The sequence below is a fragment of the Echinococcus granulosus genome, assembly GCF_000524195.1.
Source record: "Echinococcus granulosus chromosome Unknown EG_S00102, whole genome shotgun sequence".
NCBI lineage: Eukaryota > Metazoa > Platyhelminthes > Cestoda > Cyclophyllidea > Taeniidae > Echinococcus > Echinococcus granulosus.
In genome coordinates this window covers 276,114-293,280 of record NW_020170482.1, presented here as the reverse complement: position 1 = coordinate 293,280, position 17,167 = coordinate 276,114, and the positions used below count along the sequence as shown (strand labels likewise).

Genomic DNA, 17,167 nt, shown 5'->3' with positions numbered 1-17,167 from the left:
AACACTTGTTCAAACATCTAAATTCCTCTTTTAAAAATCATATCTACTCCTTAATATTATGGGTATTTTTTTCGGATTTGGATCTAAGAACGACCCTTACGGCATACGAATCCGCAACCCATCCACTTTTGCAACACACCCGTTATTAACAGTGGGCGTCAAGAAATCAAATTATACTTATGTCATGATGGAATTTTGATTTTTAAGCTCATGAAATAAAATTTGCATACTGGAGTCCTGGATTTCGCTCCTGATGCATGGATTATGACTTAGTAACACAGTTAAATTTCACTAGTACATTAATGCCTCGGTTTAAATGGAAAACAGAACTCTCTCCGTACTATGCCACTGGTGACACTGGTTTTTCTCAGTCCCACTCGAATAAACAATACAGTATTCTTCAACTTTATAATGATGTACATGTTAAATGCACACACTTTGCCATTGACATGCTAGGAGTGGTGCGTGTTGCCTGTTTAACGCATAAGTGGATGGGTTGCGGATTAAGATGTTTTAACAAGTGTTCCGCTTTCAGTGCACCTGACTCGAATATGGAGTAATTCATATTCAGCACGGTGCAGCATTTATTTGCGATTCAAAATTGGAACATACATCTCCTATTAATGTTTGCAATTTCACAAATCAGGCATACGTTTCGATTTCGAGGTGCACGATTTTCCACCTGTGTGTCGCCTAACTATACAGGGCTCCATTACAATGTCCATGCATGAATGTGTATATTTGCTACTATTTTCATCCATTCACCTCTGCTGCAGGAGCCTACTTTGTAGCTGGAAGAGTCGTTGATTCAGTGAGTTGAGCGAGTTAAAAATGAACACCCAAGCCTGGCAAAGATGCCAAGGTGTGATGTTACTATGCATTGTGTCGCAGTGGCCGTAGAAAGAGGCATTTCCGTGGCATATACAGCAGGAAATTGACTTGATGAATTGATGAAATGCCACCAATGACTGCAGTGAATGCAGTGCCAAACGCAGATGTGGGCATTGCACATTAGTGGGTTAGTGATTTAAGCACAATTTACCACCACTTGAGTACCGCTAGCCCACACCTTGGATGTATATCACCGCCTCCGACCATCGAACAGTAATTTTAGTTAAAAGGCCATGTATTGGCTGGGTTGAGCCAGCTGAGATTATTTTGCAAAGTGCGGGCTAATGAACTCGGTCCTTATAGTGTGGCACTAGTTGCCTTGTTCCATGGACAAAATCAGAGAAGGCCATGGAATGCTCTTCGTCCTGGCATCACTACATCAATGCCCAACCACAAGACCGATATTACACGGTATCGCTCACCCCATTTGTTTCTAATACAATCACGTAGACACTGAGATTTAGATATGGCGAAACACCTGTAATATGAAAGAGTGGTTATTTATTTTCAAAAGCGGCTCTTAGACATACGCGCAAGTGTCCCTGTTTCTGTGCGCCTGACTCGAATATGAAGCAGTGCATTGCAGAGAAATAAAGCGTTGGTCCAAATCGCGTGTTCTGAACATCTTTGCTTATTCGTTGGCATAATCAAGATGCTGCACAAAAACCGCTCTTCTCGAATGATTTGGCTAGAAGCGAGATTTGCTTCACCTATCGTGCAAGATAAATTGCTGTGTTGGCTGACGCTCCCCTCCGTCATTGCATTTTGAGTTTTCTCATTTAGCATGTGCTTCAAAGTGTAAAAATGCAGCATAATCTGCATCTCTTCACAAAATTGGTGCTTGCTGCTAAACTAATCTCGAAAGAACTATGAAAAATTCGTCAACATCAACGGTGCTGGCAGCTTCTACTTTACTTAGTGGCAGCTGCACAACACTAATTTGCAATTAGCATGTTAAGCATAAAAGCAGTGCTTTTTGTCGCAGTTCAATACTGCATTTCCTATTTAGCGCAACGTCAAGATCCTAGTGCGTGAGTCCTCTTCAAATCGCCTAGCTTGCATGTTCTGATAGCGACAACCTACTATTTCACTCAATGCTGAAAATGAGTAGCATCTAAGTTAACGACTCATTAAAACAATGCCTGATGTAATCGTGATTCACAAGGTCAGTTCCACACATAAATACGCGAGGCGTTTCTCGACCTCTTGGTTCATTTGCCACAATGTCATCCACACTGGGTGAGTTGTAATTTCGTATGAATCCGTAAATTTCGTTGTTTCTGTTCAATTGAAAAGATTCACTCTGCAAAGTCTGTGTTCAGTTCTCCTAGGCCTTGTCATCCTCATATCTGCTGCAACGTGTCAGCTACCTACAGATGCTGAACGAGACCACATTCTCGAGGCTCATCGCGAAGTGCGAGAACACGTGTTTCCTCCTGCCAGGAATATGCTATTAATGGTAATGTCTACACGTGACAAACTTGTGCCATTAAATTGCCCATTTAGCTATTGCTTTATTAGCCAACAAATGCCCCATATTTGATACTATTTCAACTGATTTCACTTGGGATGTCAATTGTGTCAATTCATGCGTGTTTGTGATTTGAATAGGAGTATTCAAAGGAAATGGAAATGCTGGCAGCATATTGGGCCGCTCATTGCATTTATGAGCATCCAGACAGAAGCCGTTATCCACAGTACCGTGAAGTTGGACAAAACCTTGCGCTTACTGCTGGTTTCAAGCCATCTCTCACAGAAAGCGTGTGTGTTTATAAGACCGAATCTCGCTTTTACAAATTTGCTAATAATTCGTGCAGTCATGTTTGTGGTCACTACACTCAGGTGAGCAAAATACTGTGTGTAAGCATTGTTAATGCCATTTGATATCATTTCACATGTCCACTCTCAAATGAAATTATCCTCTCGAATGCTTAAGCATGTTAATGAATCTTTGCAAATTAGTGACAATGCATTTCCATGGAACATTATTGGCATTATTCATGCTTGAACAGCTGGTGTGGGCCACCTCCATTCAAGTGGGCTGTGCCATGCGGCAGTGTGATGACCTCAGACCTCACTGGCCCAATCCACAATATCTAACAGTCTGTCAGTACAAGCCTCCGTATGTCGCATGTGTCCACATTTACCCATCAACACGACTTTGCTGCTTTTCGTAACGCTTATTTGTCGTTCCTCTAGAGGAAATTACGTTGGACGAAAGCCGTATATCCGTGGACGCAGCTGCAGCAAATGCCCTAGGGGCTATTTGTGCTACCGCAATCAGTGTGCAAGTGTGTCTCAAATGAGGAAAATATACTCGAAAGGCAGTGCCGACAAATCTGTGCCAGAATGCAAGCCAGAGAGCTTCTATTCGGCTATTCAATACAGTTCGTAGGAAGACTTCCTCGTGAAGCATCGCGTTACCCATTGTTGCACTCACTTCTCCCAGCTTCATATCAGCTTCATATTACCTTCGATGATAATCATGGCATCAATAAAGCTCCGTTTTCCCATCACAGCTTTGTTTTATAGTGAACTATCATTCAACTCTATGCATGATTGTTGACATGCGAGGATTACCACTATGCCTACTAGTTAACGGGGCGTTACTAAGAGAGTGGAAGATGCATTGGCCGAAAGCAAGGGAAAGCGGTTGCAGCAGTATACACAGTTGGGGTATTTGCTAACGTTGCAAAAAGAGAAGGCGTTTGCCTTGCTTGAACATTTACCCGAATGAGGCAGGAGTCAATATTTTCGGCTTTCTTCTCATTGGCACAGCAACCCATTTAGCTCAATCACTTCAACTTTCCATTGAACCTCTTGTACATCCGCGATAGTTTGAGCATCACGAACTCAATATCTACAGCCAAACTAAACAGAGCTGCAGTTACTGTGGCATGATATACGCTGCGCTATTTGTGTAACGTTGTACACGTAACCAATGAAGGCTTTCTGCTCCACTTCACTTAATGTAGTAGGTAGCAGTGACTTGCATGTACTTTCTGCTGCAAGTCGAAGGATTGCCAAGTGCCCCACCTCTGCTGCACATGCTTTATGCAATGGCTAAGACAAATCTAGCCTGTAACATTCTCGCTTTTGTTGTCCAACTGTATTCCCATCAAGTGGAGGAGATGATCGTAAAAGTGAGGATGGTGAAGTTTCGTCAACTGCATGCGGGTGATGAAAATAATGCTAAAGTTTAGGTGGTATGCCTATCCCTAAATCCTAATAGAAGATGAAAGCATCTCATGACACCAGTTGAACACATGCTCCTCTTTCATTTCGCGATCGACACCAAACTTCAGCCTACCATCGACGGTGCAATGAATATTTATTCTTCTCCTGTTTGAAATGGCAAGACTTTGTTGAAAGCAATGAATTTCAATTACTTTTGTAGGTTTTTCTTTTTTAGCTTTTTATCTTTACGACTTTATTACGTATTTACACAAATGTGACTTACAACCAATAATTTGGGATCGTCACTTTTTTAAATCAAACTAACCAAGTCGAACTTGTTTTAACAAAGGAGCCGTACCTAGTAGCTGCCTAGATGGTGACTAACCTCCGTCTGCTAGTGTGCCCTAGTACAATTTGTAGAAACCTATCTTGATTTCGTGAGTAATTTTTGTGCTCGAAGGTGTACTTAATCCTCCTATTCATGATATACTTTGATGAGGAGTCACAGTCGATCGGCCATTCTGCTGAAAAGTGAGTACGGGGTAATCGGCTCACTAGAAAGATGCTGTTTGAGCATTCTGTCTACACGGCCAAGAGAATGGAGGATCGCAACCTTCCCAACCACCCCAACATGTGATCCTGTTGAGCTCACACCAGTGGTTGTCACGCACAGTGACTTGGATGCAAAGTATTTTGCTGACCAGTGTGGGTCCCAGGATATGTATATTTTATTGAGTATCAATGAAACACTTGGCATGTTTACAAACTGGATTTTCGAAACTAGGATCGAATTGGGCGCAAGTCGTTAGCATTATAATTAAATGGGTTTTTCACTAAAGTACTTCAATATTATGGCCCATAATTGACAATTATATGTGGAATTCTATTGCTGCTTAATTCCCATCTGTTTGATTTCCTTGTCGTGCATTATTTGCATGCAGGCAAAATTTTGCGGGTGCACTGAGTACGTATATCTTCGGTTGTGTTTCGTTATATATATTTAAGGAATTTTATCGAAACAGAGCACAAATTCACGTAGAAGCTGTAATAAAATGAAAGGTCCTTCCCTCATTTTTTGGCGTTGGAATGCCTTTGGTGACTTGAATTAAATCAAATGTCCAACAGAATACCGGCTTAGAAAAGAGTAATGGCAGATGTGTGATTGTAATGCCTATGTCGCTTAGGCAGTTGAAGAGCATTTGGCTTTATTGCATTGGCACTTAGGTAGTTAATTTGATCTACTACATTGCACTCACTCCTTAAATAAACTACAATTTGATGACGCTTAACATGCTGCAGATGGTGATGTCGTATCTGCACACATATTCGGTTGACTGTGACCAAATTTGCCCAGCGTGGATTTGTTTCGGTGAACGCTATTTTAAATGAATACCTCGCACAGAGGGATGGTCAAATTTTGAATGACTACTCTCCCACAAATGCTGCGATTGGGAAGCGGAAGAATTGTGAGTTGACGAGCGTGCAACTTTGAGACAACGTTTATCAACCTTAGATCTGAGATGACGTGGTATGGGAAACCGTCGAAACGCTAGTGCGAAATCGCGGGCTTGAACATTGCTGCACAACACTCACTGGAGAACGCGTATTGCCTCCTTTCATGCTATGTATTTAATATTCAGTACAGAGGTATCTACTTCACCAAATCTGGACGCATTTTCACTAATCCGAAATTTGCCATTTCATGTTATGATAGTGCTAAACGAATCAAAGCAATGTGATGGTAAGAAATGTGAGGTAGAAATGATTAAATGCATGAATTGGTGAATCAAACGCGTGCAGTAGATGGTAGGGATTGTCGTGGGCCACGGTCTACGGGCTATGAAAGAGGCAAATCAGCCAGGCTTTAGGTTCTTCTTTCTAGTACAAATAAGGTGAAACCCCTTGGGTTTGCTGCATACCAGTAGGAAGAGTAGGTTAATTTATGTTCCCGTTGCTTCATTATGCTACTTACTAAAAGTCCGTAGCATTGATATTTCAACTAGCCTTGTTAATAAGAGCAATATGAGGAATACGTGTTACTTCTTTTAGAACTACTCTATCGGCGTGTATGGCAAAGAGGAATAGAATGTTGAAGGCACCTGGTCGTGCGGTGGATAGGGATAAAGTTGATGGTCTTACGTAAAGAAGGTGGATGGAAGGCAAACTTCGCTCAAAAGGCAACAATTACTTACAACTAATTATACTGTTGTTGTTCGATCGTTTTTGGAAGTAGTTAAATAACCCGAATGCCTGTCGCATCTCTAAAGCATCACATTCGATTGCTGAATAGTGCGAAATTATCCCAATGTGCCATTTCTACATAAGTTTATTCTGTTCATCACCAATTGCATACAATTGGATATAAGCGAGTAGAAATGACTTCTGATCATGTTGTAAAGTCAGTGGAATTAGCGCAAGTGCTGCAAACTTGATGTTTCTTTGTGTTGCACGAAGCTCTGATTGGAAGTGTGGTGACATTGAACTCGCCACACTTCAGGGCACACAACTCAGAGTCCGTGCGAATTTATTGTTCGGTGCTTTCGTGTTTCGTTTAAGACAGCTCAAGAATACAACTGTCGACCAAAATGAGATTGATGCGTTAAAGGCACATGTTCCAATAAGCAGTAATTTAAAGCATTATCAACCTACACCAGACTCACATGCAGCCACTCGGCAACATTATAGCAATGCGGGTCATTTTGCAAAATTAAAAGGATGCGAAAACAAACGTACCACGTAGACGGATGCTTTTGGGAAAGTAAATATAAAAAATGCTATCTATAACCAAATTTGGTGCATCAAACAATGCAGATAGATAGCGTAATGACGAAATTAACCCATAAGAATTTTCATCGGCAATTCGACAGTGCCCAAATCAGCCACATTTCTGCCTCTACCTCTACTTCGGCCATTCAGCTAGCGTTGTACATGGGCCAGCTTTTGTATGTGCTTGCAAAGTTGTCAGAGGTATTACCCGTGGGACGATTTCTGTCTTCCGAATGCTACAAATGCTGTTGAATCCCTTTGGTTTGTCGACGAGTTCGAGTGCAAGACAATTACTGTTACGCAAGGCACGTTCTGTAGTAAAACGGAAGGTTACTCGGTATACCATGGCTCTTGTCACTCCGGATGACTCGATGCTCTCACACCATATATGCGCAAAAGGACGAAAAGATGAAGTAATATGGGAAGAACAGAACTGAAATAACCACCAAACCTAACACAATGTGACAGTTATAGGAGAATGACCTAAGCCGAATGACGAGATCAAAGTGATAAATAGGAGCACACCCCAGCAAATGAGCAAGCCTTATATGAGTGAAATGACGACGTCATGCAGCTTCACTTCTACCAATGCAAGCGTGTTAGAAATGAAAGAGAGTAAACCCAGATCGGAAGCTATTAAGTTTGATTGGTAAGTGGTGACATCCACAAACAGGTGGGTAAGAGATGTGAATGTGGTGGCAGTGGCTTGGTGTAGGCATCACATTTCCATATTTTGCAAGAAATCTCTAACCGACGTAGACTAAGCAACTTCACATGCTACTCAAACATCAGTACGAGTTAGAGAGATGCGCACCATCAGCTCATTATTTCAGCGTGAACTATTAGTTGAAACAGAAAATGTGAGGGCAGTGCAGGGTTATGATTTAAGTAGAGACACGTTAGTGCTGCTTGAACAAGAAAAGAATAGGTATGCAGCAGTTTGAATGTGGCTAGAATAATATCTACTGGCAAGAGATAAAAAAAGACGATATTTGACGTGGTTAAGTCGGAGTGCTGATGATCATGATTGCATTCGTGACAGAATGGGCAACGGAGAGTGACCACTTCTCAAGCGCCACGTCTTCATTGAGTCACCTCTGTGACGCGAAGTGCAATCGTTAGTGAGAGTGAGCTATCATGCTACTTGGCAGTATTCACAACCCAATGCCATGAGTGTGAAACCATTCGAGCACAATGCACGACTACTTGATTTCGCCTCATCCACTTCCATCACTCATATCCACCAATTCCGTCTACCCGTTGGTAATGTTGGCCACAGTCGGCACACCGACCGAGGAGTGTCTACTGACATTTCTCCTCATACTGTCAGCTAAGCAGTGAATTTGGTCCTGACGATGGTACATATAGCACTCAAAGCGATGGCAAAAATCAGTCAAAAGCCTTAACATGATCTTGATCCACTCAACTGCTCTTTCCTGCTGATCACCTCACAATCCACCCCACTTCACTTTCGGAAGATGCAAGCAGGCGTGAGCGTGAGTGATGAGAATGATTGAGTTCACAACACAGAAGAAAGAGCACAAATGCGGTCTGCACTTGAGTCCTTCAAGCCAATCCCCTCATCGCCATCATCACATCCATTAAATGTGCTCGTCTGCACTCTCTCACCTGTCGCATCCTCCCTCTAGCAGGCTTTGCCTTGGGTCTGTCCATTTACGATGTACTCCACCTCTGCTCTCCAGTTCACCTTGACCTTCTTCAACTTATCTTTTATTGTACGCACCCAGATGCAAGAGATAACACCAACATGCCTGCATGCTCATTCTGCTTTCCATTTCTAATTTTGTGTGCAGCACCTGTTAGCTGCTTCAGCAGCACTCTTAACAACTACCCCATTTTTGCATATTCCATAACATTTCAAGTAGTCACATGAGGTGCAACACTTGTTCAAACATCTAAATTCCTCTTTTAAAAATCATATCTACTCCTTAATATTATGGGTATTTTTTTCGGATTTGGATCTAAGAACGACCCTTACGGCATACGAATCCGCAACCCATCCACTTTTGCAACACACCCGTTATTAACAGTGGGCGTCAAGAAATCAAATTATACTTATGTCATGATGGAATTTTGATTTTTAAGCTCATGAAATAAAATTTGCATACTGGAGTCCTGGATTTCGCTCCTGATGCATGGATTATGACTTAGTAACACAGTTAAATTTCACTAGTACATTAATGCCTCGGTTTAAATGGAAAACAGAACTCTCTCCGTACTATGCCACTGGTGACACTGGTTTTTCTCAGTCCCACTCGAATAAACAATACAGTATTCTTCAACTTTATAATGATGTACATGTTAAATGCACACACTTTGCCATTGACATGCTAGGAGTGGTGCGTGTTGCCTGTTTAACGCATAAGTGGATGGGTTGCGGATTAAGATGTTTTAACAAGTGTTCCGCTTTCAGTGCACCTGACTCGAATATGGAGTAATTCATATTCAGCACGGTGCAGCATTTATTTGCGATTCAAAATTGGAACATACATCTCCTATTAATGTTTGCAATTTCACAAATCAGGCATACGTTTCGATTTCGAGGTGCACGATTTTCCACCTGTGTGTCGCCTAACTATACAGGGCTCCATTACAATGTCCATGCATGAATGTGTATATTTGCTACTATTTTCATCCATTCACCTCTGCTGCAGGAGCCTACTTTGTAGCTGGAAGAGTCGTTGATTCAGTGAGTTGAGCGAGTTAAAAATGAACACCCAAGCCTGGCAAAGATGCCAAGGTGTGATGTTACTATGCATTGTGTCGCAGTGGCCGTAGAAAGAGGCATTTCCGTGGCATATACAGCAGGAAATTGACTTGATGAATTGATGAAATGCCACCAATGACTGCAGTGAATGCAGTGCCAAACGCAGATGTGGGCATTGCACATTAGTGGGTTAGTGATTTAAGCACAATTTACCACCACTTGAGTACCGCTAGCCCACACCTTGGATGTATATCACCGCCTCCGACCATCGAACAGTAATTTTAGTTAAAAGGCCATGTATTGGCTGGGTTGAGCCAGCTGAGATTATTTTGCAAAGTGCGGGCTAATGAACTCGGTCCTTATAGTGTGGCACTAGTTGCCTTGTTCCATGGACAAAATCAGAGAAGGCCATGGAATGCTCTTCGTCCTGGCATCACTACATCAATGCCCAACCACAAGACCGATATTACACGGTATCGCTCACCCCATTTGTTTCTAATACAATCACGTAGACACTGAGATTTAGATATGGCGAAACACCTGTAATATGAAAGAGTGGTTATTTATTTTCAAAAGCGGCTCTTAGACATACGCGCAAGTGTCCCTGTTTCTGTGCGCCTGACTCGAATATGAAGCAGTGCATTGCAGAGAAATAAAGCGTTGGTCCAAATCGCGTGTTCTGAACATCTTTGCTTATTCGTTGGCATAATCAAGATGCTGCACAAAAACCGCTCTTCTCGAATGATTTGGCTAGAAGCGAGATTTGCTTCACCTATCGTGCAAGATAAATTGCTGTGTTGGCTGACGCTCCCCTCCGTCATTGCATTTTGAGTTTTCTCATTTAGCATGTGCTTCAAAGTGTAAAAATGCAGCATAATCTGCATCTCTTCACAAAATTGGTGCTTGCTGCTAAACTAATCTCGAAAGAACTATGAAAAATTCGTCAACATCAACGGTGCTGGCAGCTTCTACTTTACTTAGTGGCAGCTGCACAACACTAATTTGCAATTAGCATGTTAAGCATAAAAGCAGTGCTTTTTGTCGCAGTTCAATACTGCATTTCCTATTTAGCGCAACGTCAAGATCCTAGTGCGTGAGTCCTCTTCAAATCGCCTAGCTTGCATGTTCTGATAGCGACAACCTACTATTTCACTCAATGCTGAAAATGAGTAGCATCTAAGTTAACGACTCATTAAAACAATGCCTGATGTAATCGTGATTCACAAGGTCAGTTCCACACATAAATACGCGAGGCGTTTCTCGACCTCTTGGTTCATTTGCCACAATGTCATCCACACTGGGTGAGTTGTAATTTCGTATGAATCCGTAAATTTCGTTGTTTCTGTTCAATTGAAAAGATTCACTCTGCAAAGTCTGTGTTCAGTTCTCCTAGGCCTTGTCATCCTCATATCTGCTGCAACGTGTCAGCTACCTACAGATGCTGAACGAGACCACATTCTCGAGGCTCATCGCGAAGTGCGAGAACACGTGTTTCCTCCTGCCAGGAATATGCTATTAATGGTAATGTCTACACGTGACAAACTTGTGCCATTAAATTGCCCATTTAGCTATTGCTTTATTAGCCAACAAATGCCCCATATTTGATACTATTTCAACTGATTTCACTTGGGATGTCAATTGTGTCAATTCATGCGTGTTTGTGATTTGAATAGGAGTATTCAAAGGAAATGGAAATGCTGGCAGCATATTGGGCCGCTCATTGCATTTATGAGCATCCAGACAGAAGCCGTTATCCACAGTACCGTGAAGTTGGACAAAACCTTGCGCTTACTGCTGGTTTCAAGCCATCTCTCACAGAAAGCGTGTGTGTTTATAAGACCGAATCTCGCTTTTACAAATTTGCTAATAATTCGTGCAGTCATGTTTGTGGTCACTACACTCAGGTGAGCAAAATACTGTGTGTAAGCATTGTTAATGCCATTTGATATCATTTCACATGTCCACTCTCAAATGAAATTATCCTCTCGAATGCTTAAGCATGTTAATGAATCTTTGCAAATTAGTGACAATGCATTTCCATGGAACATTATTGGCATTATTCATGCTTGAACAGCTGGTGTGGGCCACCTCCATTCAAGTGGGCTGTGCCATGCGGCAGTGTGATGACCTCAGACCTCACTGGCCCAATCCACAATATCTAACAGTCTGTCAGTACAAGCCTCCGTATGTCGCATGTGTCCACATTTACCCATCAACACGACTTTGCTGCTTTTCGTAACGCTTATTTGTCGTTCCTCTAGAGGAAATTACGTTGGACGAAAGCCGTATATCCGTGGACGCAGCTGCAGCAAATGCCCTAGGGGCTATTTGTGCTACCGCAATCAGTGTGCAAGTGTGTCTCAAATGAGGAAAATATACTCGAAAGGCAGTGCCGACAAATCTGTGCCAGAATGCAAGCCAGAGAGCTTCTATTCGGCTATTCAATACAGTTCGTAGGAAGACTTCCTCGTGAAGCATCGCGTTACCCATTGTTGCACTCACTTCTCCCAGCTTCATATCAGCTTCATATTACCTTCGATGATAATCATGGCATCAATAAAGCTCCGTTTTCCCATCACAGCTTTGTTTTATAGTGAACTATCATTCAACTCTATGCATGATTGTTGACATGCGAGGATTACCACTATGCCTACTAGTTAACGGGGCGTTACTAAGAGAGTGGAAGATGCATTGGCCGAAAGCAAGGGAAAGCGGTTGCAGCAGTATACACAGTTGGGGTATTTGCTAACGTTGCAAAAAGAGAAGGCGTTTGCCTTGCTTGAACATTTACCCGAATGAGGCAGGAGTCAATATTTTCGGCTTTCTTCTCATTGGCACAGCAACCCATTTAGCTCAATCACTTCAACTTTCCATTGAACCTCTTGTACATCCGCGATAGTTTGAGCATCACGAACTCAATATCTACAGCCAAACTAAACAGAGCTGCAGTTACTGTGGCATGATATACGCTGCGCTATTTGTGTAACGTTGTACACGTAACCAATGAAGGCTTTCTGCTCCACTTCACTTAATGTAGTAGGTAGCAGTGACTTGCATGTACTTTCTGCTGCAAGTCGAAGGATTGCCAAGTGCCCCACCTCTGCTGCACATGCTTTATGCAATGGCTAAGACAAATCTAGCCTGTAACATTCTCGCTTTTGTTGTCCAACTGTATTCCCATCAAGTGGAGGAGATGATCGTAAAAGTGAGGATGGTGAAGTTTCGTCAACTGCATGCGGGTGATGAAAATAATGCTAAAGTTTAGGTGGTATGCCTATCCCTAAATCCTAATAGAAGATGAAAGCATCTCATGACACCAGTTGAACACATGCTCCTCTTTCATTTCGCGATCGACACCAAACTTCAGCCTACCATCGACGGTGCAATGAATATTTATTCTTCTCCTGTTTGAAATGGCAAGACTTTGTTGAAAGCAATGAATTTCAATTACTTTTGTAGGTTTTTCTTTTTTAGCTTTTTATCTTTACGACTTTATTACGTATTTACACAAATGTGACTTACAACCAATAATTTGGGATCGTCACTTTTTTAAATCAAACTAACCAAGTCGAACTTGTTTTAACAAAGGAGCCGTACCTAGTAGCTGCCTAGATGGTGACTAACCTCCGTCTGCTAGTGTGCCCTAGTACAATTTGTAGAAACCTATCTTGATTTCGTGAGTAATTTTTGTGCTCGAAGGTGTACTTAATCCTCCTATTCATGATATACTTTGATGAGGAGTCACAGTCGATCGGCCATTCTGCTGAAAAGTGAGTACGGGGTAATCGGCTCACTAGAAAGATGCTGTTTGAGCATTCTGTCTACACGGCCAAGAGAATGGAGGATCGCAACCTTCCCAACCACCCCAACATGTGATCCTGTTGAGCTCACACCAGTGGTTGTCACGCACAGTGACTTGGATGCAAAGTATTTTGCTGACCAGTGTGGGTCCCAGGATATGTATATTTTATTGAGTATCAATGAAACACTTGGCATGTTTACAAACTGGATTTTCGAAACTAGGATCGAATTGGGCGCAAGTCGTTAGCATTATAATTAAATGGGTTTTTCACTAAAGTACTTCAATATTATGGCCCATAATTGACAATTATATGTGGAATTCTATTGCTGCTTAATTCCCATCTGTTTGATTTCCTTGTCGTGCATTATTTGCATGCAGGCAAAATTTTGCGGGTGCACTGAGTACGTATATCTTCGGTTGTGTTTCGTTATATATATTTAAGGAATTTTATCGAAACAGAGCACAAATTCACGTAGAAGCTGTAATAAAATGAAAGGTCCTTCCCTCATTTTTTGGCGTTGGAATGCCTTTGGTGACTTGAATTAAATCAAATGTCCAACAGAATACCGGCTTAGAAAAGAGTAATGGCAGATGTGTGATTGTAATGCCTATGTCGCTTAGGCAGTTGAAGAGCATTTGGCTTTATTGCATTGGCACTTAGGTAGTTAATTTGATCTACTACATTGCACTCACTCCTTAAATAAACTACAATTTGATGACGCTTAACATGCTGCAGATGGTGATGTCGTATCTGCACACATATTCGGTTGACTGTGACCAAATTTGCCCAGCGTGGATTTGTTTCGGTGAACGCTATTTTAAATGAATACCTCGCACAGAGGGATGGTCAAATTTTGAATGACTACTCTCCCACAAATGCTGCGATTGGGAAGCGGAAGAATTGTGAGTTGACGAGCGTGCAACTTTGAGACAACGTTTATCAACCTTAGATCTGAGATGACGTGGTATGGGAAACCGTCGAAACGCTAGTGCGAAATCGCGGGCTTGAACATTGCTGCACAACACTCACTGGAGAACGCGTATTGCCTCCTTTCATGCTATGTATTTAATATTCAGTACAGAGGTATCTACTTCACCAAATCTGGACGCATTTTCACTAATCCGAAATTTGCCATTTCATGTTATGATAGTGCTAAACGAATCAAAGCAATGTGATGGTAAGAAATGTGAGGTAGAAATGATTAAATGCATGAATTGGTGAATCAAACGCGTGCAGTAGATGGTAGGGATTGTCGTGGGCCACGGTCTACGGGCTATGAAAGAGGCAAATCAGCCAGGCTTTAGGTTCTTCTTTCTAGTACAAATAAGGTGAAACCCCTTGGGTTTGCTGCATACCAGTAGGAAGAGTAGGTTAATTTATGTTCCCGTTGCTTCATTATGCTACTTACTAAAAGTCCGTAGCATTGATATTTCAACTAGCCTTGTTAATAAGAGCAATATGAGGAATACGTGTTACTTCTTTTAGAACTACTCTATCGGCGTGTATGGCAAAGAGGAATAGAATGTTGAAGGCACCTGGTCGTGCGGTGGATAGGGATAAAGTTGATGGTCTTACGTAAAGAAGGTGGATGGAAGGCAAACTTCGCTCAAAAGGCAACAATTACTTACAACTAATTATACTGTTGTTGTTCGATCGTTTTTGGAAGTAGTTAAATAACCCGAATGCCTGTCGCATCTCTAAAGCATCACATTCGATTGCTGAATAGTGCGAAATTATCCCAATGTGCCATTTCTACATAAGTTTATTCTGTTCATCACCAATTGCATACAATTGGATATAAGCGAGTAGAAATGACTTCTGATCATGTTGTAAAGTCAGTGGAATTAGCGCAAGTGCTGCAAACTTGATGTTTCTTTGTGTTGCACGAAGCTCTGATTGGAAGTGTGGTGACATTGAACTCGCCACACTTCAGGGCACACAACTCAGAGTCCGTGCGAATTTATTGTTCGGTGCTTTCGTGTTTCGTTTAAGACAGCTCAAGAATACAACTGTCGACCAAAATGAGATTGATGCGTTAAAGGCACATGTTCCAATAAGCAGTAATTTAAAGCATTATCAACCTACACCAGACTCACATGCAGCCACTCGGCAACATTATAGCAATGCGGGTCATTTTGCAAAATTAAAAGGATGCGAAAACAAACGTACCACGTAGACGGATGCTTTTGGGAAAGTAAATATAAAAAATGCTATCTATAACCAAATTTGGTGCATCAAACAATGCAGATAGATAGCGTAATGACGAAATTAACCCATAAGAATTTTCATCGGCAATTCGACAGTGCCCAAATCAGCCACATTTCTGCCTCTACCTCTACTTCGGCCATTCAGCTAGCGTTGTACATGGGCCAGCTTTTGTATGTGCTTGCAAAGTTGTCAGAGGTATTACCCGTGGGACGATTTCTGTCTTCCGAATGCTACAAATGCTGTTGAATCCCTTTGGTTTGTCGACGAGTTCGAGTGCAAGACAATTACTGTTACGCAAGGCACGTTCTGTAGTAAAACGGAAGGTTACTCGGTATACCATGGCTCTTGTCACTCCGGATGACTCGATGCTCTCACACCATATATGCGCAAAAGGACGAAAAGATGAAGTAATATGGGAAGAACAGAACTGAAATAACCACCAAACCTAACACAATGTGACAGTTATAGGAGAATGACCTAAGCCGAATGACGAGATCAAAGTGATAAATAGGAGCACACCCCAGCAAATGAGCAAGCCTTATATGAGTGAAATGACGACGTCATGCAGCTTCACTTCTACCAATGCAAGCGTGTTAGAAATGAAAGAGAGTAAACCCAGATCGGAAGCTATTAAGTTTGATTGGTAAGTGGTGACATCCACAAACAGGTGGGTAAGAGATGTGAATGTGGTGGCAGTGGCTTGGTGTAGGCATCACATTTCCATATTTTGCAAGAAATCTCTAACCGACGTAGACTAAGCAACTTCACATGCTACTCAAACATCAGTACGAGTTAGAGAGATGCGCACCATCAGCTCATTATTTCAGCGTGAACTATTAGTTGAAACAGAAAATGTGAGGGCAGTGCAGGGTTATGATTTAAGTAGAGACACGTTAGTGCTGCTTGAACAAGAAAAGAATAGGTATGCAGCAGTTTGAATGTGGCTAGAATAATATCTACTGGCAAGAGATAAAAAAAGACGATATTTGACGTGGTTAAGTCGGAGTGCTGATGATCATGATTGCATTCGTGACAGAATGGGCAACGGAGAGTGACCACTTCTCAAGCGCCACGTCTTCATTGAGTCACCTCTGTGACGCGAAGTGCAATCGTTAGTGAGAGTGAGCTATCATGCTACTTGGCAGTATTCACAACCCAATGCCATGAGTGTGAAACCATTCGAGCACAATGCACGACTACTTGATTTCGCCTCATCCACTTCCATCACTCATATCCACCAATTCCGTCTACCCGTTGGTAATGTTGGCCACAGTCGGCACACCGACCGAGGAGTGTCTACTGACATTTCTCCTCATACTGTCAGCTAAGCAGTGAATTTGGTCCTGACGATGGTACATATAGCACTCAAAGCGATGGCAAAAATCAGTCAAAAGCCTTAACATGATCTTGATCCACTCAACTGCTCTTTCCTGCTGATCACCTCACAATCCACCCCACTTCACTTTCGGAAGATGCAAGCAGGCGTGAGCGTGAGTGATGAGAATGATTGAGTTCACAACACAGAAGAAAGAGCACAAATGCGGTCTGCACTTGAGTCCTTCAAGCCAATCCCCTCATCGCCATCATCACATCC

General features: G+C 42.1%; 2 protein-coding genes across 2 annotated transcripts; both read left to right on the top strand. All coding sequences in view use genetic code 11, as the record gives it.

Moving 5' to 3' along the window:
• Positions 1 to 4,549: 4,549 nt before the first annotated feature.
• On the top strand, positions 4,550 to 6,808 carry EGR_08321 (hypothetical protein; the record flags this gene model as incomplete). The annotated part of the gene is made up of 3 exons (XM_024497570.1): positions 4,550 to 4,599; positions 5,709 to 5,809; positions 6,468 to 6,808. 3 exons carry the CDS (start codon positions 4,550 to 4,552, stop codon positions 6,806 to 6,808), a joined length of 492 nt encoding a protein of 163 aa, XP_024348048.1.
• A 4,039-nt stretch (positions 6,809 to 10,847) lies between these two features.
• EGR_08320 (GLIPR1-like protein) lies at positions 10,848 to 13,438 on the top strand (the record flags this gene model as incomplete). The annotated part of the gene is made up of 8 exons (XM_024497569.1): positions 10,848 to 10,863; positions 10,956 to 11,083; positions 11,236 to 11,466; positions 11,637 to 11,746; positions 11,824 to 12,011; positions 12,637 to 12,767; positions 13,262 to 13,332; positions 13,360 to 13,438. 8 exons carry the CDS (start codon positions 10,848 to 10,850, stop codon positions 13,436 to 13,438), a joined length of 954 nt encoding a protein of 317 aa, XP_024348047.1.
• Between the last annotated feature and the right edge of the window lie 3,729 nt (positions 13,439 to 17,167).